At 43.0% G+C, this 25,620-nt stretch overlaps 1 protein-coding gene across 1 annotated transcript in view; it reads left to right on the top strand.

Annotated features, from left to right (window-relative positions):
• The first annotated feature begins 1,649 nt into the window (after positions 1–1,649).
• Positions 1,650–25,620, top strand: part of LOC125341314 — a 39,703-nt gene continuing 15,732 nt past the window's right edge. The window contains exons 1-5 of the mRNA XM_048333350.1: positions 1,650–1,705; positions 12,252–12,517; positions 13,953–14,082; positions 15,638–15,965; positions 19,411–22,839. Coding sequence (XP_048189307.1) covers positions 12,324–12,517; positions 13,953–14,082; positions 15,638–15,965; positions 19,411–22,839 — 4,081 coding nt within the window. The 5' untranslated portion in view covers positions 1,650–1,705; positions 12,252–12,323. The remainder of the gene's footprint in view (positions 1,706–12,251; positions 12,518–13,952; positions 14,083–15,637; positions 15,966–19,410; positions 22,840–25,620) is intronic.

Below are 25,620 nucleotides of genomic sequence, written 5' to 3'. Positions count from 1 at the left end.
ATTCGATAAAAAATAAGAGAAATAAAATTGAATAAAATGATATAAATTGAAATCCATAAAAATGAGAGAAATAAAATTAAATAAAAGGATATAAATGAAATAAAATTAAATAAAAAATAAGAGAAATAAAATTAAATTAAATTAAAAATAACTAAAATAAAATTAAATAAAATGATATAAATTAAATTCCATAAAAATAAGAGAAATAAAATTAAATTAAATAAAAATAACTAAAATAAAATTAAATAAAATGATATAAATTAAATTCCATAAAAATAAGAGAAATAAAATTAAATTAAAGGATATAAATGAAATAAAATTAAATAAAAAATAAGAGAAATAAATAAAATGATATAAGTTAAATTAAATTAAATGATATAAATTAAATACATAAATAGAAATAAAATTAAATAAAGTGATATATATGAAATAAAATTATTAAAATGATATAAATTAAATTAAATGATATAAATAAAATAAATAAGTAAGAGAAATAAAATAAAATGATATGATATGATATAAATTAAATTCCATAAAAATAAGTGGAATAAAATAAAATAAAATGATATCAACAAAAATAAGAGAAATACAATTAAATAAAATGACATCAATTAAATTAAATTCCATTAAAAATAAGTGGAATAGGGCTGGGGATATAGCCTAGTGGCAAGAGTGCCTGCCTCGGATACACGAGGCCCTAGGTTCGATTCCCCAGCACCACATATATAGAAAACGGCCAGAAGCGGCGCTGTGGCTCAAGTGGCAGAGTGCTAGCCTTGAGCGGGAAGAAGCCAGGGACAGTGCTCAGGCCCTGAGTCCAAGGCCCAGGACTGGCCAAAAAAAAAAAAAAAAAAAAAAAATAAGTGGAATAAAATTAGATAAAATTATATAAAGGAGATAAAATAAAGTGAAATTAAATTACATAAAATAAAAGGGGAAAAATTAAATAAATAATAAGTGGAGTAGAATAAATTGATATAACAGAAATAAAGTGAAATGAAATGAAATTCCATAAAATATAAGTGGAATAAAATGCAGTAAAATAAAATGATATCAATGAAAGACTCTTTCCCTCCTTTCTTCCTTCTTCCTTCCTTCCTTCTTTCCTTCCTTCCCTCCTTCTTTCCCTCCTTCCTTCCTTTCTTCCCTCCTTCCTTCTTTCTTTCCTCCTTCCTTCTTTCTTTCCTCCTTCCCTCCCGTGCTCCGTCCCCTGCTCCCTCCCCTCCTCCCTCCACCCAGCGCATGTGCAGAGCTCACTAAGTCTTGCCTGCCCCTCCGGCAGCCTTCAGCTCTGCACATCCCGGGGATTCCCACCTCCCTCCGTCCCACCTCAGCTTCCCAGGGGTCCCCCAACTTCCCACACTTCCTCCCCTACTTCCTGCCCCCACCCCGGACCCCTTCTCCCTGCCCCCCCACCCCCTTCTCCACCCCGGATTCTGAAGGAAGGATCCTCACTGAACTCCTATCTGGCCCGCTGCGGCCCTATGGCCTGTGCCGCTGCCGGATCCTTCCTGGACTTTCTCCCTTCTACTTTCTTCTCCCCTGCTTCTTCCCCGGAAGCCTAAGCTCAGGGGACCCCCACCTTCCTCACCCCCCCCCAAAGTGCCCTCCACCCACCCCTACCCCCCGCCCCGGGGTAGGGGGGAAAAAGAACAAAACCAGGAAAAGAGGAGGAGGAAGAGGAAGCCTAGGCCTAAGGAGTAAGGTGAGGCCTGGGTGGGGAAACAAAGGAGCCTGGGGGTGAGGGGTGGGGAGCTGGGGGATGGGGGAAGGTAAAGGTCATGGTGGGGGGCAAATTTCAGGGGGGAGGGTGGGGTCTGGGGGGGGGGTGCTAGAGTCATTCAGTGACCATGGATGGGATCCAATAGTCAGTGGGTTGTCATGTGATTACCATGGAGTCGGTCGATTAGCATATCATTACCATAGATGCCATCATAGAGTCGGTCTATTAGCACATGATTATCAGAGAGTCGGTCCATTAGCATATATAGTGTCATAGGGTCAGTCAATTATCATCTATACTGTCATAGTCAGTCAATTACCATATAGTTACCATATAGAGTCACAGGGTTGGTTCATTATCATATAATTCATTATATGAATTATCATTATCATTATCATAGGTACCGTCATAGGGTCAGTCAAATATCATATAATTATCATTATACCCTCATAGAGTCCGTCAATTATCTGTATAATTAATCGTAGAGTCAGGCAATTATCATAGATACTGTCATAGAGTCAGTCAATTATCCTATAATTTTCATAGAGGCAATCAATTATCATATAATTTTCATATATACAGTCACAGGGTCAGTCAATTATCATATACTTATCATAGAAACATTCATAAAGTGAGTCAATTACCGTACGATGATCATATATAGAGTCACAGGGTTGGTCAATTATCACAGATAGCATCAAATAGTCACTCAATTATCATGTAACCTCACAGAGTCAGTCAATTAGCATATAATTACCATAAGCCAGTCAATTACCATATAATTATCATAGATACAGTCACAGGGTCAGTCAAATATCATAATTAATCATAGAGTCAGTCAGTTACCATATAATTATCATAGATGCCATCATAGAGTCAGTCAATTATATAATTAATCATAGAGTCAGGAAGTTACCATATGATTATCATAGTCTGTCAATTACCATATAATTATTATATATACAGTCATAGGGTCGGTCAATTATCATTTAATTATCATAGAGTCAGTCAGTTACCACATGATTATCATAGATACCGTTATAGATTCAGTCAATTATCATATAATTATCATCTACATGTCACAGGGTCAGTCAATTATAGAATTACCATAGAGTCGGTCAATTATATAATTATCACAGAGTCAGTCGATTACCATATAATTAATTAATAGAGCCAGTTAGTTATCATATAATTAACATATATACCCTCAAATAGTCAGATACTATCAAATAGTCACTCTATCACATTTAAACTCAGTGAATCAGTCAATTATCATATAATTATCATATATACAATCATAAGGTCAGTCAATTACCATATAATTATCATATGTGGAGTCACAGGGTCAGTCAGTTGTCATATAATTAACCATGGAGTCGGTCAATTATCATAGACACTGTCATAGAGTCAGTCAATTATCATATATTTATCATATATAGAGTCACACGGTCAGTCAATTACCATGTTATGATAGATACCATCACAGGGTCAGTCAATTGTCATATAAGTATCAGAGTTGGACAATTATCATAGATACCATCACACAGTCAGTCAATTATCATATAATTATCATAGATACCCTCATAGACTTAGTCAATTGTTGTATAATTATCATAGATACTGACATAGGGTCAGTCAATTGTCATATAATTACCATACAGTCAGTCAGTTATCCTATGATTATCATCTATACCATCATAGAGTTGGTCAATTATCGTATAATTATCATAGGGTCAGTCAATTATAATTATCATAGATACCATCATAGAGTCAGTCAATTAACATATAATGATCATCTATACCCTCATAGGGTCAGTCAATTACCATATAACTATCATATATACAGTTATAGGGTCAGTCAGTCAATTGTCATATAATTACCATAGACACCATCATAGTGTCAGTCAATTATCATATAATTATCATAGAGTCAGGAAATTATCCTATAATTATCCTAGAATCAGTCAATTATCATCTATAGAATTGGTCAATTATCATATGATTGTCCCAGCCTGTGGGGTTTGTCAACAGGAGCCCAAGGGGGAATTGACCTGAATGAGAGACAAACCAGTCACAAGGAAGGAGACCAAGACAGGATTCTGCTCAAGGTCTCGAATTTTATTTTTGCACGGCAGCTTATGTAGTAATCAGCAAAGGGTAACTAATGTAGACAGGGTCATTAGGTTGCTAGGTTACAATATCGTGGGATGCTCTTTCCTGGGACAGGGACTGGGTGGAAAGTTCACAGGGTTATGCTGTTCAGCCACGTATCCTGTTCATCAAAGCCAGACAGGGTGTTAGGCTTAACAGGCAAGGTTGTAAAAGCACCAGGTGTTCTTATCAGTTAAGTTTTATAGTTTCTATATGTTACAACATGACAGCCATTTGGCTCCCGGCATATGATTATCATAGTCTGTCAATTACCATATAATTATTATATATACCATCACAGGGTCAGTCAATTACCATATAATTATGATAGATACCATCACAGGGTCAGACAATTGTCATACAACTAATCATAGAGTCAATGGTCATAGATACTGTCATAGTCAGTCAATTACCATATGATTATCAGAATCAATTATCCTATAATTATCATAAAATCAGTCAATTATCATCTATACTGTCATAGAGTTGGTCAATTAGCATAGATATTGTCATAGAGTCAGTCAATTACCATATAATTATCATATACAGAGTCACAGGGTCAGTTGATTATCATATAATTATTATACTGTCATAGAGTCAGTCAATTATCATCTATATCATCATACAGTTGGTCAATTATCCTATAATCATAGAGTCAGTCAGTTATCTATACCGTCATACAATCAGTAAATTACTGTGTAATTATCATATATAGAGTCATAGAGTTAGTCAATTACCATACATTTATCATAGATACCATCATAGGGTCAGTCAATTATCATATAATTATCATGGACTCAGCCAATTACCATATAATTAACATAGATATCCTCAAATAGTCACTCAGTTATCACAGATACCATCAAATGGTCACTCAAGTATTATGGATATCGTCATAGAGTCAGTCAATACTATATCATAGATAGTGTCATAGATTGAGTCAATTACCATACAGTTATCATAGATACCATCATAGGGTCAGTCAATTATCCTGTAATTAATCACAGAGTCAGTCACTTATCATATAATTATCATCAATACCACCACAGGGTGGGTAAATTATCCTATAATTATCATAAATTCAGTCAATTACCATATAATTAACAGACCCTCAAATAGTCAGGTACCATCAAATGGTCACTCAGTTATCATAGATACCATCACAGAGTCAGTCAATTACCATATAATTATCATAGAGTTAGTCAATTACCATATAATTATCATAGATACCTTCACAGAGTCAGTCAATTATCATATAATTATCATAGAGTCAGTCAATTACCACATAATTATCATAGATACCGTCATAGATTTAGTCAGTTATCATATAATTATCATCTATACCGTCACATGGTCAGTCAATTATAGAATTACCATAGAGTCGGTCAATTGTCATATAATTATCATAGAGTCAGTCGATTACCATATAATTAATTAATAGAGCCAGTCAGTTACCATATAATTAACATATATACCCTCAAATAGTCAGATACCATCAAATAGTCACTCAATTGTCACATTTAAACTCACAGAATCAGTCAATTATATAATTATCATCTATAGAGTCACAGGGTCAATTACCATATAATTACCATAAAGTTGGTCAATTATCCTATAATTATCATAAAGTCAGCCCATTACCATATCATGTTATTCCCATGTTTCTTCTCTATTGGTATTTATTGCAATTGTTTATTTATCATTTATTTCGTTATTTTTCTATTATCTATTATTTATTTATTTATTATTTTTATGCTATTTTTATTGTCTCTTATTATTGTCTGTTATTTTAATCATTTTTATTATGCATTATGTGTATCATTTTTAATTATTATTTTTATTGTCTATTATTTTAGGACCTACCTACTATTTTTATTATCTATTATTTTTATTATTTTTACTTTTATTACATATTATTATTTTCTAGTATTTTAATTACCTGTGTTGGACCTGTGTAACTGCAACCATAGTCAGGACACGGGGGATACAAGGAGAGTGGACCAATGCACACTTTATTTCAGGAGGGCCAGGGTTTATATATGATTAGAAATCAACTCACAACTTCCAGAGTAAAAGTTAACACAGCATGATATCCATTTCAAATACAAAAATTGAGGATGCTACTACTGGAAGGAAGGAAATTAATACAAAAGTATACCTACTACAAAAGATGGCTACTTCAAAGAGTGTTTAATATTAAGTGCTGAGCTACATCAATGATTGTTGACAGTGGGGTAAAGCAGTCAAGGCAAAACTTTATCACCTAGCTACTATTTGCTCAAGTCTTTGACCAAGACTCTATTAACTGTGAAGAGACTTTCCTATTTACTGTAATGAGACTTTCCTATTTACTGTGAAGAGACTTTCCCTCATGGCAGCTGGTCAAGCAAGTCTCCAAAGGGAGGCTTGGTACAGGGAAAGGGGAGATTCTCATAACTAACACAGGAGACCCTGAATGGAGATGTTTCCCCCACAGGCCTACTAGTTTGCTAATAAGGCATCAGAACTGCTGTGCCTAGGCTGTTTTCCACTGGTCAGAGAAATTATTCTCCCACATACCTGCTATTTATTTTTTTAAATATTATTATTTTTATTTGGTATTATTTCATTATTTTTATGCTATATTATATTTATTACTTTTATTACCTATTATTTTAATTGTCTATTGTTTTGGTTATTTTTTACACATTATTATTTTAATTATCTATTCATTATTTTTATCACTTTTATTATCTGTTATTTGTATTATCTCTTATTTTTATTTTCATTCTACATTATTAGTATCTATTATTTTAATTAGCTATTGTTTTTATTATTTTTACACATTAGGTTTTATAATATATTATGTATTATTTTTCTATTTTATTACTTTTAATCTATTATTATCTATTATTTTATTATCTATTATTTTTTATTATTTTTATTTTATTTCCTCTTATTTTTATTATCATTTATTATTATATATTATTATTCTGTATATTGTTTTAATTATCTATTTTCTATTTTTGAATATCAGTAATTTTATTATCTATTATTTGTATCATCTCTTATTTTTATTTTTATTATACATTATTGTTATCTATTATTTTAATTATCTATTATTTGTAATTATTAGTATTTTTATTATCTATTATTTTATTTTTTATTATCTATGATTATTTAATATTTTATTTAGTTTTATTATCTATTATTTTTATTATCTAATATATTTAAAATTATGTTGATTAGATATTATTACCTAATATTTATATTATTTTACATTATATTTATTAAGTACTATTTATTATTTTAATTATCTATTCATTATTATAACTTAATTTTTATTATATATGATTTTAATTATTTTTATTATCTATTTTTATTTTTATTATTATTCTCTATTATTTTAGTAATCTATTATGTTTATTATTTTTACACATCAGTATTTTCATGATCTATTATTTATTACTTTTATCTATCATTTTCTTTTTATTATTTTAATTATTTTTATAATTTGTCATTTTTTATTATCTGTTATTTTTAATATTATTTTAACCATCTATTATTCTTATTTTTATTTTCAATTATTTTTATCTTTTGCATTATTTGTTATATTATTATTTTTATTATCTATTATTATCCAGTATTTATATATTATTTTCAATTATTTATTAATATTAATTATTTTTATCATATATTATTTAAATTATTTTATTATATATTACTTTTAGTATTTTACTTTTATTTTATATAGTTATTGTCTATTATTTTAATTATCTGTTATTTTATTATTTTCAAATATTGGTATTTTTATTCATTATTTTTATCTATTATTTTATTTTCATTATCTATTATTTTATTATCTATTATTTTATTATTTTTAAAATATTACTTTTATTATCTATTATTTTTATTTTTTATTATCTAATATTTATTTTTATCTTCTATTTTTATTATTTAATTTTTATTATGTATAATGTTAATTATTTTTATTATATAATTTATTATATATTATTAGGATCTATGATTTTAACTATCTACTATTTTATTATTTTTAAATATTAGTATTTTTGTTTTGTATTTATTATCTATTATTTTATTTTTATTATCTATTATTATCTATTATTTTAATATTATTTTTATCATCTATTATTTTTAATTTTATTATCTATTATTTATTTTTATTATCTATTATTTCTTATCTATTGACATTATTTTATTTTCTCATTTCTTTCTATGTTATTATTATTATATTGTTCATTTTATTTTATTATTCCTTCCTATTTTATTACTCCTTTCATGTTATTATTATTTTTTATTTTTTATAGACTATTATTTAGTATTTCTATTATCTATTATGTATTTTTATTATCCGTTATTTATAAATATTATTCATTTTTATTATATATAATTTAATTATTTTAATTATATATTATTTTTATTATATATTACTATGATGTATAATTTTAAATATCTATGATTTTTATTACTTTTAAATATTAGTATTTTCATTATCCATATTTTATCTATTATTTTATTTTCATTATCTATTAGTATTTATTATTTTAGTATTATTTTTCTCATCTATTATTTTTATTATCTGTTATCTCTTTTTTATTTTTTATACTATTATTGATTATTATTATTTAATTTTCATTATATATTATTGTAATTATTTTTACTCCATATCATTATTATTATTTTTATCTATTATTATCTGTTAATTTTAAATATCAATATTTTTATTACCTAATAGTTATTACAAAAATATCTATTATTTTATATTTATTATCCATTATTACGTACTATTTTAATTATTTTTATGAACTTTTATTTTTAATACCTGTTATTTTTGCTCTTTCTATTGCCTATTATTTTGATCATTTTTTATTATCTATTATTTTTTATTATCTGTGATAGTTATCGTTTTTTTATTATTTTTATTTTTATTTCCTCTTGTTCTTATTATTATTCCTATTATCTTTTGTTTTAATTATTATCAATTGCTGTTATTAAATTATTTTTACTTTCGTCCACTATTATAATTATCTAATATTTTTATTATTTTCAAATATTAATATTCTTATTATCCATTATTATTTTAAACCATTATTTTATTTTTATCATCTATGATTATTTATTATTGTATTTATTTTATTATTGATTATTTTTATAGTTATTATCTATCATTATAATAGTCTATAATTTTCATTATCTATTATTTTATTATTTTTAATATTTTTGTTATGATCTATTATTTGTTATTTTTATTATCTAATATTTCCTTTTATCATCTATTATTTATTATTATTTAATTGTATTTTATATCATTTTAATTATTTTTAGATATTATTGTTGTTTTATTTTTATTATGTATTATTCTCTGTTATCTTAAATATTTATTAGGCTTATTATTTTTAAATATTAGTATTTTATTATCTGTTCTTTATTATTATTTTTAATCTACTATTTCCTTTTTATTTTCTATTATCTATTTAATTTTTTTATTTTTCCTATAATATTATTATACACTATTTTATTTATTTGTATCATCTGTTATTTTTATTATCTACTATTATCAGTTTTTATTATTTTTATAGACTATTATTTATTACTATTTCTATTATCTATTATTTATTTTTTATTATCCATTATTTATTATTATTTGTTTTTATTATATATCATTTTAATTGCTTTTATTATATATTACTATGCTCTCTTATTTTATCTATCATTATTATTTTTAAATATTAGTATTTTTATTATCTATTTATTTTATTTGTATTATCTACCTATTATTTTAATATTATTTTTATCAGCTATTATTTTATTATCTAATATTTATTAATTTTTACATATTATTTTTATTATCTATTATTAATTATTTTTATTTTCTATTATTTATTTTCTGTTATTTATTATTATTTTCATATTTTATTTTATTTTTATTATCTATTATATTATTATTTTTATTATCCGTATTTTAATATCATTTTTATTATCTATTATTTTAATATTATTTATTATCTTTTTTTTTTTTTTTTTTTTTTTTTGCCAGTCCTGGGCCTTGGACTCAGGGCCTGAGCACTGTCCCTGGCTTCCTTTTGCTCAAGGCTAGCACTCTGCCACTTGAGCCACAGTGCCACTTCTGGCCGTTTTCTGTATATGTGGTGCTGGGGAATCGAACCCAGGTCCTCATGTATACGAGGCAAGCTCTCTTGCCACTAGGCCATATCCCCAGCCCCTATTATCTATTATTTTTATTATCCATTATTTTATTACCTATTATTGTTAATATTATCTGTTATTATTACCTATTATTTGTATTATTTTTTATATTATTATTTTTACTATCTATTATTTATTATTATTTTTATCAATTATTTTACTTTTATATCCATTATTTATTTTTATTATCTATTATTTTTAATATTATTATTATCAATTTTTATTATTTATTATTTATTGTTTTTCATTATTTTTATTTCCTCTCATTTTTATTATTATCTACCATTTTAATTATTATGTGTTTCTGTTACTCAATTTCTGCGACTTCCGCCTGCTGTTCAGTATTATTATTTATTTCCTTTCTTGTCGTTGTTATTTATTTCCCATCTTTGCTTCCTGGACGGCCATCGTTGTTTATTGTTATTATTATTATTCCTCTTTCCCCCTCCCTCTTCTCCTTCCCCCTTGTACTTCCACTTTCTGTTCCCCTTTTCCCCTTCCTGTGCCCCTTCTACACTGGATTCCCCTTCTGCTTCCTCTTCTGCTTCTCCACTCCTTCCTGTTCACCTTCCACTTTCTGTTCTGCTTCCGCTTCTGCTTCCACTTCCGCTTCCACTTCCTCACTCCTCCCTGTTCACATTGCACTTCTGCTTCCACTACTGCTTCCACTTCCACTTACATTTCCACCCCTACTTCCTCTTCCGGTGACCCTTCCACTTCTGTTTCCTGTTCCCCTTGTACTTCCCATTCCCCTAAAATTTTCTTCCACTCCCTCTTCCCTTCCTCCTTCCGTTTTCCTTCCACTTCCTATTTCTGCTTCCACTTCCATGACTACTTCCTCTTCTGCTTCTGGTGAACCTTCCACTTCTGTTTCCTGTTCCCCTTATACTTCCCATCCCCATGCCAACTTTTCTTCCGCTCCCTCCTCCCTTGTTCTCCTTCCTTTTCCCTTCCACTTCCTATTTCTGCTTTCATGACTACATCCTCTTCTGCTCCTGGTTAACCTTCCGATTCCCCTTCTTCTTCCTGCTTCCCCTTCTCCTCGCTGTTCACCTTCCTCTTCTCACCCCCCTCTACTTCCACTTCCATGTTGACTTCTGCTTCAGGTTACCATTTCCCCTCTACTGCTTCCGCTTCCCCTTCTCCTTGCTGAGCACCTTCCACTTACTGTTACCCTTTTACTTCCTATCCCTGTTACTTCTGCTTCTGCTTCGGTTACCATTCCCCCTCTACTTCTACTTCTGCTTCCCCTTCTCCTTGCTGTTCACCTTCCACTTGCTGTTTACCTTCCACTTCCATCCCCCCTCTACTTCTGCTTCCATATCTGTTTCTACTTCTGCTTTCGGTTGCCATTCACCCTCTCCTTCTGCTTTTGGTTAACCTTCAAGTTCCTGTTTCCCTTTCTGCTTCCTGTTACCCTTCCACATAGCATACCCTCTACTTCCGCTTCAGTGCTTACTTCCGCTTCCGCTTTTGATTACCAGTCACATTCCATTTCTGGTTCTGCTTCCATTTCCTTTTTCTGCTTCCTGTTACCCTTCAACTTCCCAACCCCCTCTACTCACGCTTCAGTGCCTACACCCACTTCCGCTTCTCGATTTTGGTTCCACTTCTGGTTCCACTTCCGCTTCCTCTTCCCTTCTGTCTCACACAGGTTGATTCAACATGCCCCTTTCCTCATCCCATCTCCCTCCGCTTCTCCTTCAGTGCCTACTTCTGCATCTGCTTTTGATCACCAGTAATCCTCCACTTCCAGTTCCACTTCTGGTTCCCATTTCTGCTTTCTGTTAAACTTCCATTTCCCACCCCCCTCTACTCCCGCTTCAGTGCCTACTTTGGCTTCCGTTTCCAGTTACCGGTCACACTCCACTTCCGGTTCTATTCCCTACTTCCACTTCCGCTTTCAACTAACAATCACACTCCACTTTCGGTTTCACTCCCAGTTCAACTTCCAGTTCTATTTCCTACTTCTGCTCCCACTTTTGATTTCCAGTCACACTCCACTTTCAGTTCCCCTTTCCACTATCTGTTCCCCTTCCATTTCCCATACCCCCTCTACTCCTGCTTCAGTGCATACTCGCACTTCCACTTCTAGTTACCCATCAAAGTCCACTTCCGGTTCTACTTCCTTTTCCCATTTCCACTTCCTCTTCCTTTCCGCCTCACACAGGTCAATTTGACACGCCCGGAGCCCCAGCCAGGGTGCCTGGTGGCATCAGACACTTCCTCCCTGGGCCCCAGGATGTGGTGCCCAGTGCTCAGCCTGCTGCTACTTCTCGGGTGTGTCCGCACTTCTGCCCCCACTTCCACCCACCAGGCCCCCGGCTGCCCGCAGCCCTGCACCTGCTATGCCCCAGCTGAGCTCCACTGCACGTTCCGCGGCCTCCATGCCGTGCCCCGCGCCCTTCCCGCCGACCTGGAGCGCATCAACCTCGGGTGAGGAGTGACTTCCAGGAAGTGGGTTTAGGGAAATGGGGGCTCTGGGAAATGGGCTCTGGGATGTGGCTTCCAGGAAATGGAATCTGGGAAGTGAACTGTGAGAAGTGGGTACATGAAAATGGCTTCCAGGAAGTGGGCTACAGGAAGTGGTTTGTGCGATGTGAATTCCAGGAAGTGGGTTCCATGAAATGAATACTGGGAAATGGATTCCGGGAAATGGGTTCCAGAAAGAGGTTCTGGGAAGAAGCTTTGGGAAGTAGGCTCCCGGAAGCACGTTCTGGGATGTGTTTTCTGGGAAATAGGTTCCAGGAAGCAGCTCCTAGAATATAATTTCCAGGAAGTGGGTTCTGGGAAGTGAATTCCAGGGAGTGGAATCTGGGAAGTGGGTTCCAAGAAGTAGTTTACCGAAAGTGACTTCTGGGAAATGGCCTGGGAAAGTGGGTTCCAGGAATTAGAATCCAGGAAGTGGTTTACAAAATGGAAATTCTGGGAAGTGACTTCTTGGAAGTGGGTTCCAGGAAGTGGAATCCGGGAAATGGTTTTCAGAATGTGACTTCTGGGAAATGGGTTTCCGGAAGTGGGCTCAGAGAAGTGGGTTCCAGGAAGTGGTTTAGGGAATGTGACTTCTGGGAAATGGGCTGGGGAATTGGCTTCTGGGAAGTGGGCTCCAGGACATGACTTCCGGGAAGTGGTTTACAGAATGTGAGTTTTGGGAAATGCTCTGGGGAAGTGCTTTTTGGGAACTGTCTTCCAGGAAGTGTCTTCTGGGCAGTGGCTTCCAGGAAGTGGGTTCCAGCAAGTGGTTTTCGGAATGTGACTTCTGGGAAATAGGCTGGGGAAGTGGGTTCCATGAAGTGGAATCTGGTAAGTGGGTTCCAGGAAGTGGAATCCAGGAAGTGGCTTCCAGGAAGTGGTTTATACAATGTGACTTCTGGGAATTGAGTTCTTGGAAGTAGCTTCCTGGAAGTGGTTTCCAGGAAGTGGAATCTGGGAAGTGGCTTCTGGGAAGTGGGTTCCAGGAAGTGGTTTACAGAACGTGACTTCTGGGAGGTGACTTCCTGGAAGTGGGTTGCAGGAAGTGGAACCAGGAAGTGGCTTCTGGGAAGTGGCTTCCAGGAAGTGGTTTTCAGAACATGACTTCTGGGAAGTGAGCTCAGAGAAGTGGCTTCCAGGAATTGTCTTCTGGGAATTAGCTTCCAGGAAGTGGCTTCCAGGAAGTGTCTTCTGGGAAGTGGCTTCCAGGAAGTGGTTTTCAGAACGTGACTTCTGGGAAGTGGGCTCAGAGAAGTGGTTTCCAGGAAGGGGCTTAGGGAACATGACTTCTGGGAAATGTGCTGGGGAATTCACTTCTGGGAAGTGGTTTCCAGGAAGTGTCTTCCGGGAAGTGGGCTCCGTGTCCATCAGCTGGTCACCTTGTTCCATGCGCCATCAGGTTCAACAGCATCCAGGAAGTGACGGAAGCTTCCTTCCCGGGGCTGCGGAAGCTGGAGCTGCTGCTGCTGCATGGAAATGAGATCCAGGAAATCCCAGATGGTGCCTTGCGCGACCTTGAGTCCCTGCAGGTGAGCAGGAAGCTCGTGGGGAAGTGCTCCCTGTCCAGTGCTCCCAGTACAGTTATTTTTACACGGTGCTCCTCACACAGTGCTCCTCACATAGTGCTCCCTGTCTAGTTCTCTTTACACAGTGTTCTTCACGCAGTGCTTCTTACATAGTGCTCCCCATCCACTGATCTTTACATGGTACTCCTCACACAGTGCTCCCTGTCCACTGCTCCTCACACAGTGCTCCTCACACAATGCTCCCTGTCCAGTGCTACTTACACAGTGCTCCCTGTCGAGTGCTCCTCACAGAGTGCTCCCTGTCAAATGCTCCTCACAGTGCTCCCCATTCAACGCTCCTTCCACAGTGCTCCCCATCCAGTGTTCCTTACAATGCTCTTCACACAGTGCTTCTCACACAATGCTCCCCGTCAAGTGCTCCCCATCCAGTGCTCATGTAGTGCTCACACAGTGCTCCGTCTACTGATCTTTACACAGTGCTCATCACACAATGCTCCCCATCCAGTACTCCCCATCCAGTGCTCCTCACACAGTGCTCCTCACATAGTACTCAGTGCTCCTTTCACAGTGCTCCTTACACAGTGCTCCCTGTCCAGTGATCCTCACACAGTGCTCCTCAAACAGGGCTCGTCACATAGTACTCCTGACATAGTGCTCCTCACAAAGTGCTCCTCACATAGTGCTTCCTCTCCAGTACTCCCCATCCAGGGCTCCTGACACAGTGCTCGTCATGTAGTACTACTGACATAGTGCACCTGGCAATACTCTTTACACAGTGCTCAGCACACATTGCTGATCATACAGTGCTCCTCACATAGTACTCACACAGTGCTCCTCATACAGTGCTCCCTCTCTAGTGCTCCTCACACAGTGCTCCCCATCCAATATTCCCCATCCAGTGCTCCTCACACAGTGCTCCTCACATAGTACTCCTTACACAGTGCTCTTCACACAGTACTCCTTACACAGTGCTTCTCACATAGTACTCCTTACACAGTGCTCATCACACAGTGCTCCTCACACAGTACTTGTCACATAATACTCCTGACATAGTCCTCCTTTACACAGTGCTCTTCATATAGTGCTCATTACACAATGCTCTTCACACGGTGCTCCTCACACAGTGCTCCCCGTCCAGTGCTCCTCACACTCCTCCCCTCGCTCAGGTACTGAAGCTGAGTTCCAACCGCCTGCGCAGCCTCACACAATATTGTTTACACAGTGCTTCCTCACACAGTACTCCTTACACAGTGTTCTTCACACAGTGCTCATTACACAATGCTCATCACACCGTGCCCATCACACAGTACTCCTCACACACTGCTCTTCATAGTGCTCTCCACACTGCTCATTAGACAGTGCTCACTGTCCACTGCTCCTCACATAGTACTCCTCACATAGTACTCCTCAGACAGTATTCCTCACACAGTGCCCCTCACATCGTACTCTTCACATAGTACTCCACACACAGTGCTCATCACATAGTACTGCTCACATAGTGATCCTCACAGAGTGCTCCTCAAGCAGTGCTCCACCTCTTTCCCCCTCCCCCCTGCAGGTACTGAAGCTGAGTTACAACCGCCTGCGCAGCCTGGGCTCTGGGTCCCTGCGCGGCCTGTGCCACCTTACCCGCCTCTACCTGGACCACAATGAGCTCGGGGTGCTGCACCCGGCGGCGCTGCTGACGCTGCAGCCCCCACCAGGCCTCGACTTACCTGCCACGTCCTCGCTGCGCCTCCTCAGCCTGGCCCACAACCGCCTGCGCACGCTGCCCCAGAATGCCTTGCACTGGGCCCCGGGTCTCGAGACCCTGCAGCTGCATGGCAACCCCTGGGCCTGCGGGTGCCGCATGCGGTGGTTCCTGGCCTGGGGTGGGCGGGACAAAGGTGAGGAGGGGGGGTGGACTCGGCGTACAGTGCTCAGAGAAAATGCTCCCTGTACAGTACTCCTTTGCAAATGCTCCGTGCACAGTGCTCCTTGCTGAGTGCTCATTGCAAATGCTCACTGTACAGTGCTCCTTAGCAAATGCTTCTTGCACAGTGCTCCTTGCACACTGCTACCTAGACAGTGCTCCTTGTAAAATGCTCCTTGCTTAGTGCTCCTTGCAAATGCTCCTTGCACAGTGCTCCCTTTTGTAAGTGCTCCTTGTACAGTGCTCATTGCAAATGCTCCCACTACAGTGCTCTGTGTACAGTGGTCATTGCAAATGTTCCTTGCTCAGTGCTCCTTTGCAAATGCTCCCTGAACAGTGCTCCTTGCTCAGTGTTCCTTGTACAGTGTTCAATGCAAATGCTCCCTGTACAGTGCCCCTTGCTCAGTGCTCATTGCAAATGCCCCTTGTACAGTGCTCATCGCACAGTGCTTCTCTGGAAACGCTCCCCGTACAGTGCTTACTGTAAAGTGCTCCTTGTATAGTACACAATGAAAATGCTCTCTGAACAGTGCTCCTTCAAAAGTGCTCCTTGTACAGTGCTCCTTGTAAAGTGCTCATTGTTCAGTGCTCATTGCAAATGCTCCCTGAACAATGCTCACTGTCAAGTGCTCATTGCAGAGTGCTCCTTTGCAAATGCTCCTCACACAGTTCTCAACACAAATGGTCTCTGAACAGTGCTCCTTGCTCAGTGCTCCTTGTACAGTGTTCATTGCAAATGCTCCTTGTACAGAGCTCATTGCAAATGGTCTCTGAACAGTGCTTGCTGTCAAGTGCTCATTGCACAGTGCTCCTTTGCACATGCTCCGTGAACAGCACTCACTGTCAAGTACTCCTTATACAGTGCTCAATGCAAATGCTCCTTGTACAGTGTTCATTGCAAATTCTCCCTGTACAGTGCTCCTTGTACAATGAGCATTCTACAGTGCTCATTGCAAATGCTCTCTAAACAGTGCTCTGTTGCAAATGCTCTGTGCATAGTGCTCCTTCTACAGTGCTCATTGCAAATGGTCCCTGAACAGTGCTCCTCTGGAAATGCTCCTCGCACAGTGCTCCTTGCTCAGAGCTTCTTGCTCAGTGCTGCTTGCACAGTGATCATTGCAAATGCTCTCTGCAGAGTGCTCCTTTTACATTGCTCATTGCTAATGCTCTTCACACAGTGCTTCTGTACAGTGCTCACTGTGCCTGGCTCCAGTGCTCGAGACCCTGCAGCTCACAGTGCTCCTCTGGAAATGCTCCCTGAACAGTGCTCACTGTGAAGTGCTCATTGCACAGTGCTCAACGTAAATGCTCCCTAAACAGTGCTCTCTGTCAAGCGCTCCTTGCACAGTGCTCCTTGTGCAATGCTCAATGCAAATGCTCCTGGCATAGTACTCTGTGATCAGTGCTGCTTTATCAGTGCTCACGGGAAATGCTCCTCACACAGTGCTCCTTGCTCAATGCTCCTTTGCAAATACTCTGCACAATGCTTCTTGTACAGTGCTCACTGCGTTGGACCCCCGGCCTCGAGACCCTGAAACTGCAAGGGAAACTTTGGGCCTGCGTGTACTGCATGCAATGGTTCCTGGCCTGGGGCGGATGGGGCAAAGGTGAGGGATGGACTCGTCATCCAGTGCTTCGTGAACAGTGCTCACTGTGAAGTGCTCATTGCAAATGCTCCTTGCTCAGTGCTCCTTTTACAGTACTCAGTGCAAATGCTCCTTATACAGTGCTCCTCTGGAAATGCTCCCCAAACAGTGTTCCTTTGCAAATGTTCCTTGCACAATGCTCCTTGCATAGTGCTCCTTGGTCAGTGCTCCTTGCAAATGCTCCTTGTACCGTGCTCATTGCAAATGCTCCTGGCACAGTGCTCTATGCTCAGTGCTGCTTTTACAGTGCTCATTGTAAGTGCTCCTCACACAGTGATCCTTGCTCAATGGTCCTTTGCAAATGCTCTCTGCACAGTGCTCCTTGTATAGTACTCATTGCGCCAGGTCCCAGGCCTTGCAGCTGCAAGGGAGCCCCTGGGCCTGCGGGTGCCACATGCAATGGTTCCTGGCCTGGGATTGGCAGTACAAAGGTGAGGGATGGATTTGGATTCGGCGTCCAGTGCTCCCTGCACAGTGCTCACTGCGAAGTACTCATTGCACTTTGCTCCTTTGCTAATGCTCCTCGCACAGTGCTCATTTCTCAGTGCTCCTCTGCAAATGCTCCTCATTCAGTGCTCAATGCAAATGCTCCCTGAACAGTGTTCCTCCAGAAATGCTCCCTGTACAGTGCTCCTTGCTCATTGCTCCTCTGCTAATGCTCCTGGCATAGTGCTCCTTGCACAGTGCTCCTTTGCACAGGCTCCCTGAACAATGCTCATGGTCAAGTACTCATTTCACAGTGCTCCTCTGGAAATGCTCCCTGAACTATGCTGGCTGTCAAGTGCTCATTGCACAGTGCTCCTTGCAAATGCTCCCTGAACAGTGATCCTTGTACAGTACTTCTTTGCAAATGCTCCTCACATAGTGCTCCTTGTACAGTGCTCCTGGCAAAGTGCTCCATGCTCCTCTTACAGTGCACATTGCAAATGCTCCCTAAACAGTGCTCCAATGAAAATGCTCCCGGCTCAGTGCAACTTGTAGAGTGTTCATTGCAAATGCTCCTCACACAGTGCTCCTTGTACAATGCTCACTGCGCTGGGCCCCAGTCCTTGAGATGCTGCACAGCAACCCCTGGGACTGCGGGTGCTGCATGCAGTGGTTCCTGGCCTGGGGTGGGCAGGGCAAAGTTGAGGAGGGGTGGACTTTGTGTACAGTGCTCGCTGTACAGTGCTCATTGCCCAGTGCTCCTTGTACAGTGCTCAATGCAAATGCTGTCTGAACAGTGCTTATTGCAAATGCTCCCCAAACAGTGCTCCTTTGCAAATGCTCCCTATACAGTGCTCGCTGTCAATTGCTCATTGCACAGTGCTCCTTCAGTGCTTATTGAAAATGCTCCTTGTACAGTGCTCCTTGCAAAGTGCTTCTTCTACAGTGCTCCTTGCATATGCTTCTCGCACAGTGCTCATTTGCAAATGCTCTCTGCACAGTGCTTATTGCAAATGCTCTCCAAACAGTGCTCAGTGCTCAGTGCTCCTTTTACAGTGCTCTTCGGCAAATGCTCCCTGTACAGTGCTCCTCACAAAGGGTTCCTTCTACAATGCTCATTGCAAATGCTCCTCGCACAGTGCTCCTTTGCAAATGCTCCCTGCACAGTGCTCTTTGTTCAGTGCTCACTGCAAGTGCTCCTCACACAGTGCTCCTTTGCAAATGCTCCCTGCACAGTGCTCCTTATTCAGTGCTCATTACAAATGCTCCTTGCACAGTGCTCATTTTACAGTGCTCATCGCAAATGCTCCTCACACAGTGCTCTCTCTCCTTCCTTGACCCCCACAGGCATCCTGCGCTGCCGGAGCGACAATCACACCCCATCGCCATCTCTGCCCTGCGCCATCTGTGCCTCCCCCGCTGCCCTGCGTGGCGTCGACCTCCGCCATCTGCCCACCCGCCTGCCCTGCCGCCGACCTCGCATGGGTCCGAAAGTGGAGGAACTGGAAGTGGAGGAGCCGAAAGTGGAGGAGCTGGAAGTGGGACCGGAAGTGAAGGAACCACTGGAAGTGGAGCCCGAAGTGGTGGGACCGGAACCAGAAGTGGAGGGCCGGGAAGCAGAGGACCTTGACGCGGAAGTGGTGGAACCAGAAACAGAAGTGGGGAACCCAGGACAGGAAGTAGGCGACCCAGATGTAGGTGGCCCAGAAAAGGAAGTAGATGGCCCAGAAGCAGAAGTAGGTGACCCAGAAACAAAAGTGGATGACCTGGAACCGGAAGTGGAGGGGTCGGAGGCCTCCGCCCTGGCTGCCCTGCTGCCCTCGCCGTGGCCCGTGGCCCTGCGCGTGGCTGATGCCTGCGGCCACCCTGCCCTGCACCTGTCCTGCTGGGCCCAATCTCCCCCCGCCCTGCGTGGCCTCCGACGCCCGGCGCCGGGACGCGTGGAGGTCACCGTGGAGGCAGCGCTGCGCTGCGTCGGGGTCGCCGGGGTCCTGGCACGCGCGCGGGAGCTCCTGGGGGGGCCCACCGACGACCCTGTGACCTTCACACGCGTGGACAGACGGACGAATAGGCGGGACATGGCCTACAAAGCCTACGAAGCCTTTGCACACTCCACTGAGGCACAGGGATGTGAGGACAGACAGACGGACAGATACACCATGGCCTACAGGACCTATGAAGCCCTTGCACACCCCACTGAGAGACGAGCTCGCGTGGGCAGACAGACAGACAGGCGGGACATGGCCTACGAGGCCTACAAAGCCTTCACACGCCCCAATGAGAGATGGCGTTTGGACAGACAGACAGAACTGAGGCCTGTGGCCTACAGAGCCTTGGCACACCCCACTGAGCCTCAAGCACACATGGATGGACAGATGGACAGACAGGCTGCGGTCCATACAACCCACGAAGCCCTCTCATACCCCACTGAGAGACAGGCACATGTGGACAGACAGGCAGACAGGGGGAGTACGGCATCCAAGGCCTACGAAGCCTTTGCACACCCCACTGAGACTCGAACACTCGTGGATGGACAGATGGACAGACAGTCCATGGCCTACATGGCCCATGAGGCCTTTGCACACCCCACTGGGGCACAGGCACACATTGATGGACAGACAGACAGACACCCTGCGGCCTACAGGGCCTACAAAGCCTTTGCACACCCCACTGAGAGATGGACAGGAGTACGCAGAAGGACAGACAGACGGGCCACGGCCCACAAGGCCCCCACGCGAGCATGGAAGATTCCGGCACACCCCACTGAGTGGCCTGCAGCCCACGCAGCCCTTGCACACCCCTTTGAGGCCCGGACACCCATGGATGGACAGATGGACACCCCGACAGCGACCTATGTGGGGCCCCTCGGGTCTGGCCTGCATGCCTGGGTCTCGGCTGATGCTCCGGCCCCTGCCTGGCTGCACCCAGATGCTGTGGACCTGCGGCTGCTGCCGCCTGAGCCAAGCACTACGCGTGGAGTCCAGACCGGGCCGAGCAGTGCACACGGAGTCCACAACCTTGGGCGGAGCACTGTGCAGGGAGTTCACCTGGCATGGTCAGCGCGCGTGGAGCTGGATGGGGATGAGGAGGACGGGGAGGACAGAGGCTGGGTGATCATCGAGGCTGAGGAGGAGGAGGAAGATGGTGGCGTCCACATTGTGGCCGAGGGGGAGGCCGTGACCTTGCGCTGCCGCGTGGAGGCCGCCAGGAGGTCGGGACATGTGGGCATGGTGTGGGTGTTGCCCGACGGGAGCATGGTGAGGGGGGGAGGCTGGGGTGGTGGAGGCCCAGACAGTGGAGGCCCAGACAATGAAGGCCGAGACCATGGAGGTCCAGACAGTGGCAGCCGAGACCAGGGACACCATGGAGGCCAAGATGGTGGAGGCCAAGACCATGGAGGCCAAGACAGTGGAGGCCCACACCATGGAGGCCCGTCCTTCGGAGGCCGCGTGACGCTGTCCGACGGAGGCCAGGGCCTTCACCTGCGGGCTGCGTGCCCCTCAGACTCGGGTTGGTTCCACTGCGTGGCCCGGGCAGGGTCGGCCACAGCCCATCATGCCCACCGCCTCCTCGTCCTGCCTCGGTCTCGACCTCCCTTGGAGGCCCAGGAAATGGAGGCCGAGACCGTGGAGGCCAAGATGGTGGAGGCCCGGACGGTGAAGGCCCAGACTATGGAGGCCCAGACAGTGGAAGCCCGGAAAATGGAGACTCAGACAGTGGAGGCCGGGCGCACCTTACACTTGCCCTGTGCGGCCTGGGCCGACCCGCCGCCCCGCCTGGCCTGGCTGCTCCCGGACGGCCGAGTCCTGACCCGCACTGGGGCCTCCCCCGAATCCCGTGCTTCAGTTGGACCAGATGGGATGCTGGCCATCCGGGACGTGCGGGACGGGGATGGGGGCCGCTACACATGCGTGGCTGCCAACCGTGTAGGCCAGGCCCACCAGGACGTGGAGGTCGCCGTGGTGGAGGCCCAGGATGGAGGATCGAGGATAGAGGCCCAAGTTGGAGGATCCAGGGTGGAGGCCCAGGATGGAGGATCGAGGATGGAGGACCAGGATGGAGGATCCAGGTTGGAGGCCCGGAATGGAGGATCGAGAATGGAGGCCTGGAGGAGGAAGGGAGGCCGGCGTGGGTTCGAGGCCCGGCGGCGCCTCCTCCTCCGGCCTGAGCAGTGGGCCGACATCCTGGCCCGAGTCCGAGGAAGGCACCCAGCCTCCACCTCCCCTCCAGCCTCCACTGTCCCGTTGCCATCGACCGCCGAGGAGGAGGAAGAGGAAGACGGGTCGGCTGACTCAGTTTTCCCCCACACGGGGGGACCAGGCCCGGCCTCCACATCTTGGGCCTCCTCATCTCCTGCCTCCATTTCCCCTCCTGCCTCAATTTCCTCTCCTGCCTCCATTCCTCCTGCCTCAATTTCCCCTTTGGCCTCGATTTCCCCTTTGGCCTCCATTTCCCCTCCTGCCTCCATTTCACCTCCTGCCTCCATTTCTCCTCCTGCCTCATTTTCCCCTCCTGCCTCGATTTCCCCTCCAGCCTCCATTTCCCCTCCTGCCTCAGTTCCCCCTCCGGCCTCCATTTCCCCTCCAGCTTCCTCCTCGCCTCCGGCTTCCGCTCCCGGCGGCAGCAGCGGTGCCCTGCCTCAGTTTCCCCACGTGCCCTACCTGCTGGCCCGGCCCCAGGCCTCCCTCACTGTCACCCCCCGTGCAGACCTCACCCTGCCTTGCGTGGCCGCAGGACGACCCCCACCCCGCGTGACCTGGACCCGGCTGCGTGATGGTGCGTGCCTCAGTTTACCCGCCTGATAAACCACCCCTCCCTCCCCACCTCCTTTCCTCTCCCCCTCCCCCCTCCTTCCAGGGAAGGTCAGAGGCCATGGGGGGGATGAGGGAGGGGGTAAGGGGGGTGAGAGGATGGGGGAGGGCTGTCTGCCTGTCCATCTGTCTGTCCCCCTGTCTGTCAGTCTTTGTGTCTGTCTGTCCATCTGTCTCTCCCATCTGTCTGTCTGTCCGTCTGTCTGTCCATCTGTCTCCCTCTCTATCTGTGTGTCTGTCTGTGTGTCCGTCTATCTGTCCACCTGTCTGTCCATCTGTCCGTCTGTCTCCGTCTGTCCATCTGTCTCCCTGTCTGTCTTCCTGTCTGTCCGTCTCTCTGTCTGTCTTGCTGTCTATCTGTCTGTCCGTCTGTCTCCCTGTTTGTCTCCCTGTCTCTCCATCTGTCTCCTGTCTGTCTGTCTGTCTCCCCGTCTGTCTCCCTGTCCGTCTGCCTGTCTTTCCATCTATCTCCCTGTCCATCTCTCTGTCTGTCTGTCTCTCCATCTGTCTCCCTGTCTGTCTGTCCTTTTGTCCATCTGTCGCCCTTTCTGTCTGTCTGTGTGTCCGTCTGTCCGGGTTATGTGTTTATCTGTATCAAGGTCTGTCTGTCTGTCTGCCTTTGGGTCTGCCTGTCTGTCCATCTGTCTGTCTCTCTGTCAGTCCGTCTGTGTCTCTGTCTGTCTGATGTTGAATCTGACCATGTGTCTGACTCTGTGTCTGTTTGTCTTCCTCTCTGTGTGTCTCTGTGTCTGTCTATCCATCTATCTGTCTGTCTCCCGGTCTGTCCATCTGTCTGCCAGTCTGCCTGTCTCCTTGTCTGTGTGTCTCTGACTGTCTGTATCTAGGTCTGTCTTTGTGTCGGTCTGTCTGTGTGTCTGTCTGGTCTGTTCATCTGCCTATCTGTCTGTCTCCCTGTCTGTCTGTCCATCTGTCTTCCTGCCTGTCTGTCTGTCTGTCCGTCTGCCTGTCTCCTTGTCTGTGTGTCTGTCTCTGTATCTAGGTCTGTCTTTGTGTCTGTCTGTGTGTTTGTGTGGCTGTCTGGTCTGTTCGTCTGCCTATCTGTGTCTGTCTCCCTGTCTGTCTGTCTGTGTGTCTGTCCTGTCTGTCTCTGCCTGCCTGTTTGTCTGTGTCTGTCTGTCTGTCTGTCTGTCTGTCTGTCTGATGGTCTATCTGACTGTCTGTCTGTGAGAGTCGCTCTGTCCCTGTCTGTCCATCTGTCTGTCTGATGGTCGATCTGTCTGTGTCTGTCTGTATGATGGTCAATCTGACCATGTGTCTGACTGTCTGTCTGTGTCTCTGTCTGTTTGTCTATCTGTCTGTCTGTCAGTTGCTCTGTCCTTGTCTGTCTGTGTTGATGGTCAGTCTGTCTGTGTCTGTCTGTCTGATGGTCGACTTGACCATCTCTGTCTGTCTATCTGATTGTCTGTCTGTGTCTCTGTCTCTGTCTGTCTATCTGACTGTGTAGACACACTGTCTGTGTCTGTGTCTCCATGTCTGTCAGTCGCTCTGTCCCTGTCTGTCTGTGTGATGGTCAATCTGTGTGTGTCTGTGTCTTCTGTCTATCTTTCTGATGGTCAATCTAACCATCTGTCTGTCTGTGTCTCTGTCTGTCTGTCTGGTTGTCTGTCTGTCTGTCTGATGGTCTATCTGACTGTGTGTCTGTCTGTGTCTCCGTGTCTGTCAGTCAGTTGTTCTGTCCCTGTCTGATGGTCGATCTGTCTGTCTGTGTCTATCTGTCTGTCTGATGGTCTATCTGACTGTGTGTCTGTCTGTCTGTGTCTCTGTGTCTGTCAGTTGCTCTGTCCCTGTCTGATGGTCGATCTGTCTGTCTGTGTCTATCTGTCTGTCTGATGGTCTATCTGACTGTGTGTCTGTCTGTCTGTGTCTCCGTGTCTGTCAGTCAGTTGCTCTGTCCCTGTCTGATGGTCGATCTGTCTGTCTGTGTCTATCTGTCTGTCTGATGGTCTATCTGACTGTGTGTCTGTCTGTCTGTGTCTCCGTGTCTGTCTGTCAGTCTCTCTGTCCCTGTCTGTCCGTCTGTCTGTCTGATGGTCAATAGGTCTGTGTCTGTGTCTGTGTCTGTCTGTCTGATATTGAATCTGATCATGTGTCTGTCTGTCTGTCTGTCTCCCTCTGCGTGTGTGTCTGTCTGTTTGTGCATCTATCTGTCTGTCTCTGTCTGTCTCCCTGTCTGTCTGTCTCCTTTTTTTTTTTTTTTTTTTTGGCCAGTCCTGGGCCTTGGACTCAGGGCCTGAGCACCATCCCCTTCTTCCCACTCAAGGCTAGCACTCTGCCACCTGAGCCACAGCGCCCCTTCTGGCTGTTTTCCATATATATGGTGCTGGGGAATCGAGCCGAGAGCTTCATGTGTAGGAGGCAAGCACTCTTGCCACTAGGCCATATTCCCAGCCCCCTGTCTGTCTCCTTGTCTGTGTGTCTTTCTGTACCTAGGTCTGTCTTTGTCTCTGTCTGTCTGGGTCTTTCTGTCTGGTCTGTTTGTCTGCCTATTTGTTTGTGTCTGTCTCCCTGTCTGTCTGTGTCCCTGTCTGTCTCCTGTCTATCTCTGTGTCTGTCCATCTGTATGTCTGTCTTTCTCTCTGGCTGCCTGCCTGTCTGTGTCTTTGTGTCCGTCTGTCTGTCCATCTGTCTGTCCATCTGTCTGTCTGGTGGTCGATCTGACCTTGTGTCTGACTGTCTATCTGTCTGTCTGTGTTTCTGTCTGTCTGTACGTAAGTCATTCTCTCCC

Source organism: Perognathus longimembris, chromosome 24 (genome assembly GCF_023159225.1).
Source record: "Perognathus longimembris pacificus isolate PPM17 chromosome 24, ASM2315922v1, whole genome shotgun sequence".
NCBI lineage: Eukaryota > Metazoa > Chordata > Mammalia > Rodentia > Heteromyidae > Perognathus > Perognathus longimembris.
This window is presented reverse-complemented; position numbering and strand designations above follow the sequence as displayed.